This window comes from Acromyrmex echinatior, chromosome 16 (assembly GCF_024713525.1).
Source record: "Acromyrmex echinatior isolate Ae372 chromosome 16, ASM2471352v2, whole genome shotgun sequence".
NCBI classification, from domain to species: Eukaryota; Metazoa; Arthropoda; class Insecta; order Hymenoptera; family Formicidae; genus Acromyrmex; species Acromyrmex echinatior.
In genome coordinates, this window is record NC_141867.1 from 8375564 (window position 1) to 8390845 (window position 15282).

The following is a 15282-nucleotide window of genomic DNA, read 5'->3' on the forward strand; positions in this document are numbered from 1 at the left end:
TCAATATCAATTCAGTATCAATTGATACAATGAGCTTTAACGCAGTTAAGCATGAAATTAAAGCATGCGTAGAAAATATTGTACAAATTACGCGATACAACTTTCACTCATCGAGATCGAGTCAATAGCGCCTTCTCGGTGGCGGCGACGGCGAAAGAAGAGCGGCAGATTCCGGTAACGTTGCATCGGCTACGAGCGAAGGCAAAAGCGTAGAAACGCGCATTGTCCGGCGCGTTTCGTAAGACGGGAGGAAGCCATGCGACAATGCCAGTCTCTCTCCGGAGGTCCTCTCGGGAGGGAGAAGTCAACGGGGCAACGAAGTAAGAAAAGCGAGCGAGGAAAAATGCGGCCCGTTGTTTCGCTTTCCTCCTTTGAGTTTTATTTATTGGCCGGCGTGAATATTCAGCTCCAGCAGACAAAACTCCGCTCCGGTCGGCTCCGGTAAAGTCGGTGCGGTAAAGAGAGACACGGGCGTTGTGTGTAGTGTCATTTACAGGAACGCGAGGGCGATATTGTTGGTCGTCGTCGACTCGCGGCGAGTACAATACGGCCGAGAATACGGCGGAATGCATTAATATTAATGGTGGTACAGAAGGAGTCTCTTCGTTCCTAACGTTCGTGCGCTCGCGACAGGCTCGACCGCTCATCGAACTCTTCCTGAAAGACGAAATCGCGATTGCCGATTTCTGCCAGATTTTCGTCCGCGAGAGATTTAACACCTTCTGTGCCTTGTGGATCATCCACGCTCGATTTTCCATTCAAGCTATTCGATATTTCGGGGTTAAAAAGAAACGTATATACTCAAAAAATGTACTAAATTTCAATAAATATTATTTGCTTGAATCGTAGGAACTAAATATTTCAGTTAACAAAAATACAGGACAATATAAATTATATAAAACAGGACATTAAAAATTATTTTATAATTACATTGAAAAAAATGTACTGAATTCAAATAAATAATTGTTTAAGTAATACTATTATAACTAAACATTTCCTTATAGCAAATAAATATTTATCGAAAAAATTACACTTAAATTAATAGTTGTTGTAAATAAATACATGTTTATATTAAAATATTTAATAATAATAGAAAGTTTAAAGGACGAATGAGAATCAGAATATAAAATGTATTTCTTAAGATATCATAACGAATATATTATAATAGAAAATTGCATAATTGAAGAAGGCTCAACTCTGCAGCCGAAACATGTATTTTCAGAATATCCGTTTTTTTAATTCTGTAATCACACGTAAGAATGTTATTAGTAATTGTGTAATTTTTTTAACTTTTTTATTACAAACATTTTTAGTTTCTAAGAAATAATATATTACGATATCTTAGGAAATACGTTTTATATTCTGATTCTCATTCGCCCTTTAAACTTTCTACTTATTAAATATTTTAATATTATATAAACATGTATTTATTTGATACATGAACTATTAATTTAAGTATTATTTTTTCGATAAATATTTATTTGCTATAAGGAAATGTTTAGAGAGTATTACTTAAACAATTTTTATTTAAATTCAGTACATTTTTTTCAGTGCATTATAAAATAATTTTTAATGTCACGCAATGGATACATAATTATGATATTTAATTGATACATTAGACCTTCTTCTTCGTAATAATAATTTTTGTATTTTTTTACAATTATTAAATTACATTAATCAACAAATATAACAAACATAAACAAAAATACTATGGATCACCGATGACTCACGCAGCGTGATGGCCAAGCCACTTAAAATTAGCCCGGCACGAAACGTGCTAAGAGAAAAACAATCTCGCAAACGGACCACGACGAAGAAATACTATACTATATGCGGAGATTACCTTCTCCATTCTCGCGAAATTTCTCTATCTGCGTACTCGTCGGATGCAACGCGGCACGGTGGCTCGAGAGAAGGCATCTCGTCGTAAGGCTGTCGCCTCAGGCGTCGGTTATACCAGTGACGATGCACCTCGTAACGCCCACCATCCTTTATCATCGCGTACGTTGCCTCTGCGATGATTCGCTGCCTTGGTTTTTTAATATTTCACATATTATGCACTAACTCTGTATGTAGTTTCGTAATTTACAAATCGGTGTATAAATGTTAGGTTAACATTTTTAATTTACCTGATAAAAATAATATGAAAAAGCGAGAGAGAGAGAGAGAGAGAGGAGAGAGAAAGCTCGCAAAGTTCAGTTGGAAGAATTTTTATGCAAAAACTCAGCGATTTATCTCGAAAGCGGCATCTCCATAACCCGGTTAAAGTCTTTGATGGCCTTGCAGTTTAACTTCCAAGGTACATCACAAGATGGGGAGCAAGATACAAAGTGGCAGATTCTTCGCGCGACGTAGGTGGGTGGTGTGTGTGTGCGTGTGTGTGCGTGAGAGAGAGAGTCACGGTTATACATATTAAATACGTCGGATCGTTGGCTAACGAAACACCGCGGCGTTGATTACATCTTGCCATCGCTTATCTCGACGATACACGTCGCACAATTTTTCTGTTCCATTTCGAGTTAATGGCATTTGTATTTATTTCGCGATATATGTATAAGGAATGCCCCGCTCTTTTCATTTGGGATGACGGAGTCGATTGTTTCGCTTTAGGATCGCAACGAAAACCGCAGGGATAAACAAAAGTGAACCATGAAAACGCGGCGTGGGATGGCGAGAAAACGACGGAGAGCTCGGGGGAAAAATAACGTAGGTCGTGGAATGGCTTAGGAAAGCCGATCCGAAGTCGGATGGGAGTAAGGAGAAGGTCTCGAAGTTTTGCTGGTCGGTTGACCTCGTCGGGTAATAAGAATAAATGTGATTCTATTACGGGTTCAATTGTTACGGCGGCAGATAGGCTGCTCTCGATGGAGGACGAAGGGTAGATCGTAGTCGATAAGATTTACCCGTGAAGGTTTTACCTACGGAAATCGCTCCACCACTTCGGACGTTTCGATAGGGAGGAGGATGTCGATATTAACGAACGTTACGAGCGCTTGTAACATCGTTAAAATGTAATCATCCTTAGTGCCGAAAGAACGTAACGTTTTCGATTACGTGCTCGATACGAAGATCTTTGCCACCTTGATAATTTATCTTTTATTTTTTTTTAAGACGAGCGTGGCGCTTTTAAAAATCGCTAATATGTAAATTTCTAGCCTAACAGAAATGTATTTAAGAAATTTTCATTATAAAATATGGTATATTATTATGATAGGTATCGATGGTAAGTAGACGTGTTAAAATTACAATTCTGCACATGTGTACGAAATCGGACCTGTGTTCTCCGTTCTTAGGACACTACCCAAGATAAGAAAGAGGCGTGCTTAATAAATTGGCGCGATTTCGTAGAACGCGAATCGGGACTGAGAAAGTACTCACCGTGCGTTGACGGAGGTAGGATTTCCGACGTCGTCCATGGACGGTTTCCTAGAATGAAACCACGAGTGAAATTCGTTACTGTTCATTCGTAGCTGCATAAACGCGGGATGGTTATACGTAGTCGTGTATATATGGTTTGCCGATTGCCACATTTCGTGTATTCATTAGCAGATTTCTTTTTTTCTCTTCTCGACTGGCGTCTAACAGAACTGGCGTCTAACAGAATGGACGTAAATAATTTTGATATCACGGAAAAGCCGAACTTGTATCTTACGCGCTGCTACGAATCATCTCTACTTTTTCCGCGATTATTGCACAGTTTTTAAGATCACAGTTGTTAAACTTTTCAATCTCTGTATACGCATTTTTTCAAGTATCTACGAATCGTTAATTGAGCGAGCCTCTTCCGAGCACAAAACGCAGTAAAACGTTCTGCATGCATATAACACAACACGTTGTCGGTCACAAATTACGATAATTATTAGACATTTTTCGACGTTCGGCGCGATCGCGATTAGAAATTCGAGTAAAAACAGTATTTCTGTACTCGTGTACGCAATTTGCAAAACAATTTTGGTATGAAAACGATCGTGTCGAAAGTATGGCAAAGGAACATCCGCGCGACGACCGGTCTTGAGAACGTGTGTGCGTAAGTGTCATCGGCGCGTGTAGCCCTCGTGCTTTTCGAGGGTTCCACCCCCATCATCCCCAAAACGTCATCCCCACCAGCCGGTGATCTTTGCTGCGCGTGCCTTTTCTCGCCAATGTAATGCAACGCGCTGTGCAGGAAGGCGAGAGGATTATAACGAACCTTTCTACCATTTATCGGAAAGATGATATTATTTGCACGATGACGAAGAATAGTGCAGTTGATAAAGAAAGTGAGCAGACATCACGCTTGAAATAGATTATGCGTTATCAGTTAGTCGTATCAAATTCATTAAAGACACTTATCGGCAAGCACTAAAAGAATCTGAATTTTTGTTGGAAACTAATAATTACAAACGGACTCTCACATTCTAAGTAACATACAAATAACGTATAAATAAAAGTAGGCTAATGAGAGCGCGGATAAGCGCAGATGTAGTTGAAATGATGTCTTTTTTTGTATCAACTGTAATATATAGTATCATATACTTTTATTTATTTGTATGTTGCATAAAGTGGAAAGCTGCAGAATAAATATATTTGTATGAAAATAAGACTCAAATCTCCGCTCCAGCGTGACAATGTTAGAATCTCTGACAACCGAGATTTTAACATTGCCAGGCTGAAGCGGAACGCTTCAGTGCTCTGTCTTCATTTGATCGTGAGATCTGGAACCCCGCGACGCCAATAAAACGCTGTATCTCCGCGGTAGCTTGTGTATCTATTTTCACGCCGCAACCTTATCCCTTAGCCGACCCTAAGCGTGGAAGGGATCATCGATTAAAGCCTAATGAGATTATACCCTTACGACGGATCGATGTTGTCTCCATTTTGCGTGAATAAAAAAAGAATTTAAATAGTCTATTGTAAAAAATTTGAATTTCACGCGATAAAGTGCTTCTTATGTCGCATCTTGCTTCAAACCTGCAATAGTGACGTGGCAAAAGCATGCTAAGCGAGCACAGATGATATCATCATTAGCCCTTTATTAGTCAATATTAATTACTTTTATCAGTATTTGTATGCAGTTTATAAAACTAGATATGTATATAAATTTACATATCGAAGTGTTATTCAAGCACTAAACTCTAACTGAATCTAGTAAGACCTTGTCGTTACTTTTAGTTGTATTCACACGTCGTTTGTTATTTATTAGCATTATTATTATATTGTGCTAGCTAGAATTATAGCTAGCTGTAAAATTCATAATGTCGAATTCAATCGGGGTTAATTTTTAATTTAATTTAACTAACAAAACAATGGAATTAAACAATTGAAATCAAGAAAATGTATTAAATTTGATTAAATTTATTACTAAATGCGTACGTTAATATGGATAATACGTTGTTTACTTTGAAACTAACTACAGAAATGTATCAGGTTAAAAATAACCAAATGTTATTCGAGTGAAAGGATTGAATCGCTATTCCTCCTTTGACATCTAAGCAGTGAAGCGTTTACACGAATGGCGACGCGATGAGACGAACGAAGATGATTTTCGCCGTTCCGGAGGTCAAGAGCGGATTTAACCGGAGGAGGTAGCAGGAAGACACGCTTCCGAGTTTTGCTTATCGATTCAAATCGCGTTCCCCGCGTATGAATGAACGAACGAGTGGGCGAGTCGAGCCACCGGTTGAATGGGGAGAGCCCCACGGGTGACCACAAAGTACACGCGTGCGTACCGACGATCGTTCACGTTCTCTGCTCTTCGCACACCTTTTCTCTATTCCTTCCCAGTAGCTTAGCTCTACGGATTCGTTTGAGATCTAATGCATTTTCTCCATGTGTCCGATTTATCGTGACATTGATTGCTTTCCATTTAGGCATTTTCATCAAATTCAGGTAATTCTCATTTATAACTCTAAAGTTGAATGCAGATTCCTTTTCATGACAAGTGAGAGTTAGCTGAGTTTTCTCGTGAAAAGTGAGGTAGGTTGTATGCAATAACCTGTTGTTATGCAATAACTTTGTCATTAAAGTAAGCAAGTAGTGATTATTATTTATATAAAGTACACTAACTTTAGATTAATATCGTTTGCATGTACCCAGAGAAAGATTTTTTCGATTGAAAGAAATTTTTTTTGTTATACGGTGAAAGAAGAAAATTTCTTTGATTTGGACGTAATTTCTTGAAATGAAATAAATTTGCCTTTAATAAATTTAATTAAAAAAAATTATGTTTGAATCAAAGAAATGAAAGGAACGTTTTCTTCAATTATATAGCAAAGATACATTTATTCGAATCGAAGAAACCTTTCTCTGAGGATGGAAAATGGAAAGCAATTTAGAGAAAAGGTTGCTTCGATTTAAACATTATTTTTGAAAAAAATCAAAGAAATGTTTTCTTTAACCGTATGGCAAAGGAAATTTCTCTAAATCTCCGGGTGTTACCACGACAGGTTCGACGACGTCTCGAACGTCTTCTACAATTTCATCAATGATTTTTGACACGAGAGAGAGAGAGAGAGAGAGCTCATCTTCAACCGTCCCGTATACGGATTAACCGGTGCACCAGTGATGTAATTTGATGTATCGGACGCGTAGCTAGGTATGCAGCGCGACTAACTCGGAGCGTTTTGTATCGGTGGCGCTAAAAATGCGTGGCGAATCGACAGGAAGGATGATCCTGACTAGGCAATTTCGAGGCAGATCCGTTTTCTACGATCTTAATAGGTATCGGATCCGCTCAAAGCATTCCGTCGTGCGGTGTAATACGTCTAAGGTACTCGATCGCAGTCCACCAGGTCGGCAGTAGTAAATCCGTCGTTGTTTTTCACACGTTGGTTTTAGCCAACGCGGCATTAGAATCACGGACCATCGGCGCGCATCTCGCATCTCCCTTGTTTTTCGGTCACTGTCGCGCCATGATTCCAAAGTTCGCGCGCGCACCGCGTGCTATTAAACGACGCTTGGATTTTTGTCGGGCTGTCCGCCGCATTGTGCGCAATTATACACGCTTTTTGTCAGCTAAGCCGGTGTAAAATGCGGTTTTCCGAAAATGGCAGTGGAACGAAGACTGGTCTCTACGAGGTGACGTACGGGATAGTATCGTTTAATTTGGCATAAAACATCAGCCTCGTCTACTTGGAGCACGTCTGTCTCGTTCGCTACTTCATCCTTCTTCTCAGAGCTTCTTTCTCTCGTCGTCGTCGTCGTTTCGCGACAGATTCTGCGAACGTTACTTCACCCGTACAACACACCTCGTTTCAACCTTTCGACGCCTCGGTCCTTCTCTCTCGCAAACGGGAAATTATTTTCAAGGTGCTCTTATTCAAGGCGCTGAAATGAAATAAAGAAAATTTTTCGCAATCGTAGACTGATCGTATACTGATCTCTCCAAACGGGAAATCGAGCGAGGATTCAGTAAGAAACGTTTTTGCGTAAGGCAGGACTTGTCCGTATAACTGCGAGAGGACTAAACGCGTCGACATTTTCTGGCTGATCGAGTTACCGCTTAAGGCGATGCAAAATGTGGTTTTACTTTTTACGCTTTGGTTTAATAGTGCCACGCTATTACAACTATCCGCGGACAGGCGTAACAATATCGTCTTTCCTTCGTATTCTCGTTAACGGCTAATCTCGATCGGGCGAAGAATTGAGAAAAAAATGAATTTCGCGAGGAAGGTGCAATTTGGTCCGCGTGTATCTCGGTATATGGACGAATGTCCCGGTCGACGGTGACGAGATGGAACAGCGAGAGAGCGAGGGAGCGAAGAATAGCCGGCAGAAGCGGCGCAGCGATGACGGAGAAGAAGGAAGAGGGCTGAGGGGGAGGGAGGAGGAGGGAGATATCTCTGGAGAAGGGACGAGTAAGGGGTATGGAAAAGGCGATCGGTCGACCGGTCCTCTGGACAGACGGACGGAAAGACAGACAGGAGACTGGAGACCGCTCATTACGGGCGGCGCATGCGCGAGGAATGCGGCGGCTCTGGTCTCTTCGATACAATAAATATAGGATCGGAGATCGCGGCGGGTGAGCGAACGCGGGAATCGGGATGAGAGAAGAGGGGAGGGGAGGGGAGAGCGGAGGGTAAAGCCCCGATGAACGGGGCCCGGGGACCGACAACAATGCCCGACAACGTAGTAACGACATCCAGTTAAATCGCGGTGGTCGACAAAAAAATACGTGCGGCCGCGATTCTTTAAGGGCTCGGTGAACTCGCAACAGCGACAACGTCGTCGTATCTCTGCTCGACGTTTACCATCGTCGTGACTGTCGTGAGGCGCGAGCGCGAATTCGAGCGGACAACGCGTCGTTTCGTCGAAACTTCTCTCGTCTCTCTCGTCGCGTTTCTTTCGCCCACGATTTCCATCGACAAGATCGTTCGGCGATTATACCATCTCGTCCTCTCCCGTCGTATTTATGAATTTATAATTAGAACGATCTCGAACGATCTCTCGGACCCCTACAATAACGATTGTAGAACTAATCGTAAATCGCATGCATCGATCGTTTCTCAACTCGTGTGTACAATGAAAATTGGAAGAAAAGATCAGCAGATAATCTCGCATTGGCGATTATGAGTAATATAATTAACATTTCGGTCTCTTAACGGCGCTATTAGCAGGAACGAAAAACAGGCGCATTACAGCTTAAAAGCCCGCGATGGATTCTCCGAGGATGAGGGGGCACCCGGTTTAAAATTGTAGGGAACCGACAAGGTAGATGTACCCACGATATAAATGCTGATCAATCAAGGTGAACGGAGCATTTAATCGATACTTCAATAATTATCAACCTGCTCCGGACGAGTTTCGCAGATAACCCTTATGCATCTTTTTATCCTAGTGCTCCTTTTCTCATTGATCAATCGCCTCTGCTTAATAATCACTTTGAATATAATTTATACCGTATAAAACGCTAAAGCGATACGCTTTCGCAATCGTCGCGTCGCCTCGCGTCGCCTCGCGTCGCCTCGCGTCGCCTCGCGTCGCGTGCTATTTCAGATAATTTTCTCCAATATTTTACTCCTATATTTTACGGTTCACTAAGGTTTATTTATCGTTGAGATATCTTTAATGATGTATAACGCGTTGGAGATGTCTCTCATTAATTTCAGCGCGTTCAAATAGCGCGCTGTAAAATTTTTCATGCAGAACAGTAACGAGTGACAGCTCGAAGATTCGCGAGTGACGGAGAAATATATACAGGCACGTGGGAGTGAACCGATAACGATCCGAGCGATCATTAATCGCGTTCCATTGTTTGCAATTAGCGTGAAATCGCTCGCGGTTAATTATAGCGATTTGAGTATCGTGCGTTAGATCCGCGTCGCCATCGTTAATTATATTTTCCTACGCGCCGCGTGATTATGCATAATGGAATCCGTTTGCGGATGTGCGTTTTCCTTTTTTTTGAATAAACACGCATCGTCGTAAACATCATCGTAAAGCTTACGTCGATTTTATATTCGTACATCTTTTATACAGAAAAGAAACAACTTTTTCCTTTTGCAAATGTTTGTTTCAGCGTAAAGTATATATCCTGTACTCCGAATTCGTGAATTTCGGATCACCCAGTATAAAATCTCGACACTTTTTGGAACAGCTAAATTCCTCCTGACGTAGAAGGACTCGCAAAATTTAGCTGATATCCAACAGACGCGTAAATGTAGCAACGGGAAGACGCATCATTCGGATGTGTTTGCCGTTTTCATACGTTCTGTGTAGAAATCTTATAACGGAGTCTGGCCACGAGTGATTTTATCATGAGGGAGAGAAAGAGAGAGAGAGAAATATACATAATTTCTGTATATATACTATCTCTCACTCTCGCTTATACTTCACTCTATAATTTTAATTAAGATTATATAGAATGAAGCAGTATAAGTTAGAGCGAGAGAGTATATATCCAGACAGCACAAAAAGAATTCAATCGTATATCATCAATTCCGTGTCCGTTTTCAGATGCAAGAAGAATTCTTTTCAAAATTGTTCAGAAAAAGAATTCTTTTTGCGTCTGAAAATGAATTTTAAATTGATGACGATAACAATTGAATTCTTTTTGAACTTTCTGTGTTATTCGTTAACGTTTTATATATGTAGAAAAAAAGACTAAATTTTAATAAATATTTGTTTGAATAGTTCCAAGTAAATATTTATTAAAATGTAAACATATGTTTTATTCAATACAAACTGTAAATAAACTAATTTACTGTACAAAGAAATATATTAAGATTTAGTAATTTTTCTTTTCAAGTGCAAGGAGAAATTATATACCTTTCTCGTAGAAATTTGACAAAATCGTTCGTGGCCAGAATCTGATATAGGGTCTCTAGTCTTGTACATACGGTGGTCCGTGAAACGTGAAACAGCTTCGTGCCGATTCTGCGTTCGTTCGTCACTCGAGAGAGTTGATTTATATCCGTGGGTAAGAATCTCGTGCCAGACCTCGATGCTTCGCTCGTGTTGCTTCTGCGTGCGCGCCGCAGCGCTCACTTTGAACAATGGAATTGCGTCGCGACGTCGATCTCTCTGTATCAATCACCTCGCCAACGAGATCTTTTATATCTCTTCGGCCGTCCATCGAGACCGCTCCTTTTCATAGCCTCGCTTTGTATTATTAGTTAGATTGGTTTCCTCCTCGCTCTGACGCGCTACAGATGCCGCCCGTTCATCAGTGAATAACGTTTGCGAAGCAATCGCATAAGCTTTTTCGATCGCGTAATTCGCCGGTCAATAAATGTAAGCGGAAACAAGTATCGATATGGAAATGTAATGAATGAATTTCTTACCTGTCCGTCCAGCAGAGCGTGTCGTCTCGATACCTGGAAAGAATTGGAAAAAAAACTGTTGTAGTTATTTTAATTACCGTATATAGATATTATATTTTATGACAATCACATTAATATATTATACGATACATAATAATAATAATACACATATAATACCTATATTAATACAATTCATCGAAATGACTATTTTTCGTGCTTTAAGAGCGATCTTTTTATAATGAGGGTTTTAGAGGCAAACGCCTACCGATGTATTGCGATGCGACATCATTCTCCAAGCAACCCAGCTGAAATCGAAGCTTGTATAAGTATTACTAATTCGTCGCGGTGCGCCCGATCGACGCAATGCCCCTCTTATGCCTCAGCCCCAAAATCCAAATCCCGTGTCGCAGCTTACAGGAAAAAGCTTTTATATGAAAGCTCGGATAGGAATAAGATCGCCGTCGTAAATTGCGCGCGAACCTAATCTTGCGGTTGAATGGTGCCACGTTTCGTTTTTTTCAGGTCCCTTTTTCTATTCTTCCTCCGTTGATTCATAAATCCGCCCTCTTCCTCTCTTCTCTTCGAAAAAACAAAATTTATCAATTTTATCCCTAAAAAGTACGGCGATAGGAAGAGACGAGTTGGCGAATTCTTCTTGCAATCCTTCTTCTTCCACGAACCTTCTGGCGAGCATCGGCATCGGGGGAGGAAAATTCGCGATTCGTCGGGACTACGATATGCTATATCCGTGACGACGCCACGGATGAATCAGAAGAAACGCGAGAAAGTGGGGCCTGTCAGCGCGACATGATTTAAAGCCAAATATTACGACAGAAACGCACATTCCTGCGACGTCCCCGGTTAAGAGAGAGGCGAGAGAGGCGACGAGGGTGAGCGACACCAGGGGATGAGCCGTAGCTCAAGTCGTGCAGATATGTTGGCCGCGGTTTATTACCGGGACGGCGGAATGGTCGGCGGCGGGGTGGAGGAACATTGATTTAATGCGGGAGTAATTGGGCGGCCGGACGTCTCTATGAGCACGCCACCTTCCACCGCTAATGCGTTCCCGCCCTTCTAACCTTTTGGCTAACCACCGTGTGAGCGAGCACGCTAGCTCTCGCCTTCCTCTCTTCTGCTCGCTCCTTCACCCTCGCTCCTTCTTCCATCCACGGGCGGGACGTGAGAAAGGCGAACGCTTTATTACTGCTTTTATTGCTCGGCGAGTTTTAGCCGCGCGTATCGCAGGTTGGATCGGCTTATGGCGCTTATTAAACTTTGATGTCACCAAATCGCTCTTTCACTCTCGTTTGTGTCTGCCTCCTCTTATATGCCAGTGTTACCGTGGCACGCGGACGTGAGACGTGAGACGTGAGACGTGAGACGTGAGACGTGAAAGTGGAGTGGGCGCTTTCAACACGAAACATGATAATTTTATTGTGAAACATCCATCGGTAGGATCGATCGTCAAATACATCAAATACATCGAATACATCCCCTGGTTTCGCGGAGAGTGCTAATAGATTTCTTACAGTTGCAAATTTTCTTTTCCGATACGTACATAATCATCGGTCGAATAATTAAACGTGTCGCTTTAAATTTTGCAATTCATTTGCATTTATTATTACTCGGCTAGCGTATTATTTTCGAATGTCGGTTTGAACGTCGACTTGTTACAATTAGTCACATTGCTTAAGCACACGTATAACAGTGAAATGTGTATACTTAACCACCTAAGAGTAAGTTAACGGTCATTATAGGCAATCCCGTTTATCCTCGTCATCGCGTGCAGGAAATTAAAGGGTGCGTCTCGAGATTTGCGTGTAATGTAGCCAATGAAACGTTTCAGGTGTTGAGATTTTATTAGCTCAAATACCCTCGCGAAACGCGCCGCGCGCAGAATGTAAATGAAGCCGATGGTACGATGCACATAACGGTGCAATGAAATTACCGGTTCGAATATTTTCTATTGTATTTCCACACTTGGAAAGAGAGAGAGAGAGAGAGTACGACACGAAACACGCGTTTCAGTCGGCCGAGGTGGGGAGGGGGGGGGGGGAATATATCGGGGGACTTTGCGCTACAAATCTTCCTCCGTGTAATATCAGAGAAGAAATTCTCGCGGGTCCTGTTTCTCGCATTTCGCGAAACAGGACGCGGGACGAACGAGTTGGAAAGACTTCCGAAAGCGACGCGGAGCCGTCCTCCTCGGTCGCACCATGTGTTACTAAGGTCGCCGGCGCCGAGAAGAGAAGCGGGGAAGCTTCCGAGCGCTCGCAACAGAACGAACGAGGGACCGCAAACGTGCTCTACAAGTAGTCATAATACGTGGACCAGGGGCAGACTCGCACGTGGTGCGATCACGTCGAACGGCGTTCCTCCCTCTCTCCCTCTCTCCTCGCCGCCACCCCCGGTGTAAAGTTAAACTTTGGATACGCCGGCTGCGCGAAATGTCTATCCCGGGCAATGCGACGATCTGCTTTCTGATCGCGCGCGCGATTCTGATAGAACGCTCGGAAGACACACGTTAGTAGTTTTCGGCGACGATCAGCTAAGACCGTAGAAAATGATACCGTGAGAGATGCGATATTGCAAATCTCATATGGTGGTTATCGAAAAATTTAGCTAGACACCCTGAAACTGTATATATTGTAAAATAATAAAATATTCGTTGAATTAATGAATCGGTCCAATGAATTCTCATGAATTTTTTTCAATGATTTTAGGTTATGAAATTATTATTAGAATTCATTGCAAGAATGAATATGTAATTATATAAATGAATCCGGTTATTATGTCAATGAAGTAACTACATTAAGTCGGACATTGATTATCGATCATTCATTGGACCAAAAATAACGAAAATTTTTTTCAGTGCACAGATCTGAACGCAAAATAATTTTGTTGGACCATTAAAATAATTATGAAAGCAGAAATGTTTTTTGCTGCAATAAATTATGTATTACTAAGTAAAGTATTTTTTTCCATAATATTGTTGTATAATACGATGTTACGTCAATTATACATAATTGCTTCGTACATTCGTTCTTTTATGCTTGAAAAAAAGTGATTTATCTAATGCTCTGTTTAAGACATTAAACTCTAGTTTCACTAGTCTGAGAAATATCATTAAGGGAGTCAAGTGAACGCAACATAACGTTCGAGCAACGTAACGTTATAAGGTATACGACAGGTACCATTTTCGCGTTAGCAGAATTTGAATATAGCGAAACTTTGTTACAGCTGACGATGCTACTTTCGTTTCGCGAACATCGTAACTTATACTGAATGAAATTTTAATTCGAGTTGTGAATGAAAAGTTTTCGAATTTAACAAGTTATGAAATATTACGTTAAATCGACGCTGAATGCATTATAAGTATCTCTAACTTTTTTATCGATGCGAAAATCATGAGAAAGTCATTATATTGAAATAAACAAATTAACGAAATTATATGTAGAGGAGAGCCTAATATGAGATAGCGGCGTTTTTGCTAAACGCTATGTATTGGTTCCACCATAAATTCATTGCTCTTGGATTGAAAACTATTTAGTGGAAAATTCATACCTATAGTTGTTGTAAAAAAAGATTTTAGAATTTAGATATCTTCAAGTTTTATCGAGATGAGCTTTTAAGCCCTGTTTATTATTTAATAAGTAAAGATGCGGCTATAAAAAAAATACGGGAAAATATGTTGAATTGCTTAATTACAGAAGTTAGATTTGATGATTACAAAACCGTAAGGCGTGGAAATCATAATATGAGATACTCAAGTTATTTCTAAATATTTCTATGAAATGACCTACGTTCCTGTGTTATAATAAAAATCGTTGCTAAAGTATAATGTTATTATACAATAATAAAAAAGATAACTAGAATGAATATCAACTGCCTGTTTTTATGATGCTTGGTTTCAACTATCTGAAAACGAGTCCTGAGTACAATGCATCACATGCTCATTTTACGCTGGCTATGTTTGTTTGTATTTTAGAAACAATAAATCAAGTTTTTTTTAATTAAAATACCAATTTATTTTGCGTTTTTTACTATCGATTTCTCTGGGTATCTCATATTAGGAGCATAATTTTTTGACTTTGCGATTTTGCTTACTTTTTACATTTCTTTAATTAAGAAAAAAATAGAACTTGAATTAAATATTACATAGCACTATCTTAAAGCTTATTAAATTCCCTTCAAAATGACCTATTATTTTCTTAAATTTTGCCTATGGACTTTAAACATTTACAGAAAATGAAATCGGTGTCTCATAATAGGGGCCGGGCCTTTCCTCTATATATTGTATTTTTAATATAATATCCACATCTCTCTCTCTCTCTCTCATTTTCACGTCGATGAAAATTCTTAACGCGCTACGCGCTTGTATCGTTTTCAATTTCATCGATGCAAAGATAATTCCTCTCCGAGTAGGACGAAGATTAATATAACGCGGATTGGAAGTTTCGGTAGCAAAGAGTACGTTTCATCGATGAACAAATCGAGTGATCTGAACGGTGGTTACGTATCCTCGGAGCTGTTGCCGGGAAAA

General features: G+C 40.5%; 2 protein-coding genes across 4 annotated transcripts in view; one reads left to right on the plus strand and one right to left on the minus strand.

The window, feature by feature from the left end:
- The window catches only part of LOC105143913 (protein trachealess), a 97335-nt gene that overhangs the window by 63507 nt on the left and 18546 nt on the right, over positions 1-15282 (minus strand). For 2 of the 3 annotated variants that reach the window (XM_087414856.1, XM_011052487.2), the window contains exons 2-3: positions 10761-10793; positions 3379-3426 (exon numbers count right to left, since the gene is read on the minus strand). In XM_087414856.1, coding sequence (XP_087270982.1) covers positions 3379-3426; positions 10761-10793 — 81 coding nt within the window. The remainder of the gene's footprint in view (positions 1-3378; positions 3427-10760; positions 10794-15282) is intronic. The other variant, XM_087414857.1, reaches the window with a different exon arrangement.
- Cog1 (conserved oligomeric Golgi complex subunit 1) overlaps positions 1-15282 on the plus strand; it is an 88933-nt gene that overhangs the window by 6595 nt on the left and 67056 nt on the right. The gene's annotated exons all lie outside the window — the stretch shown is intronic.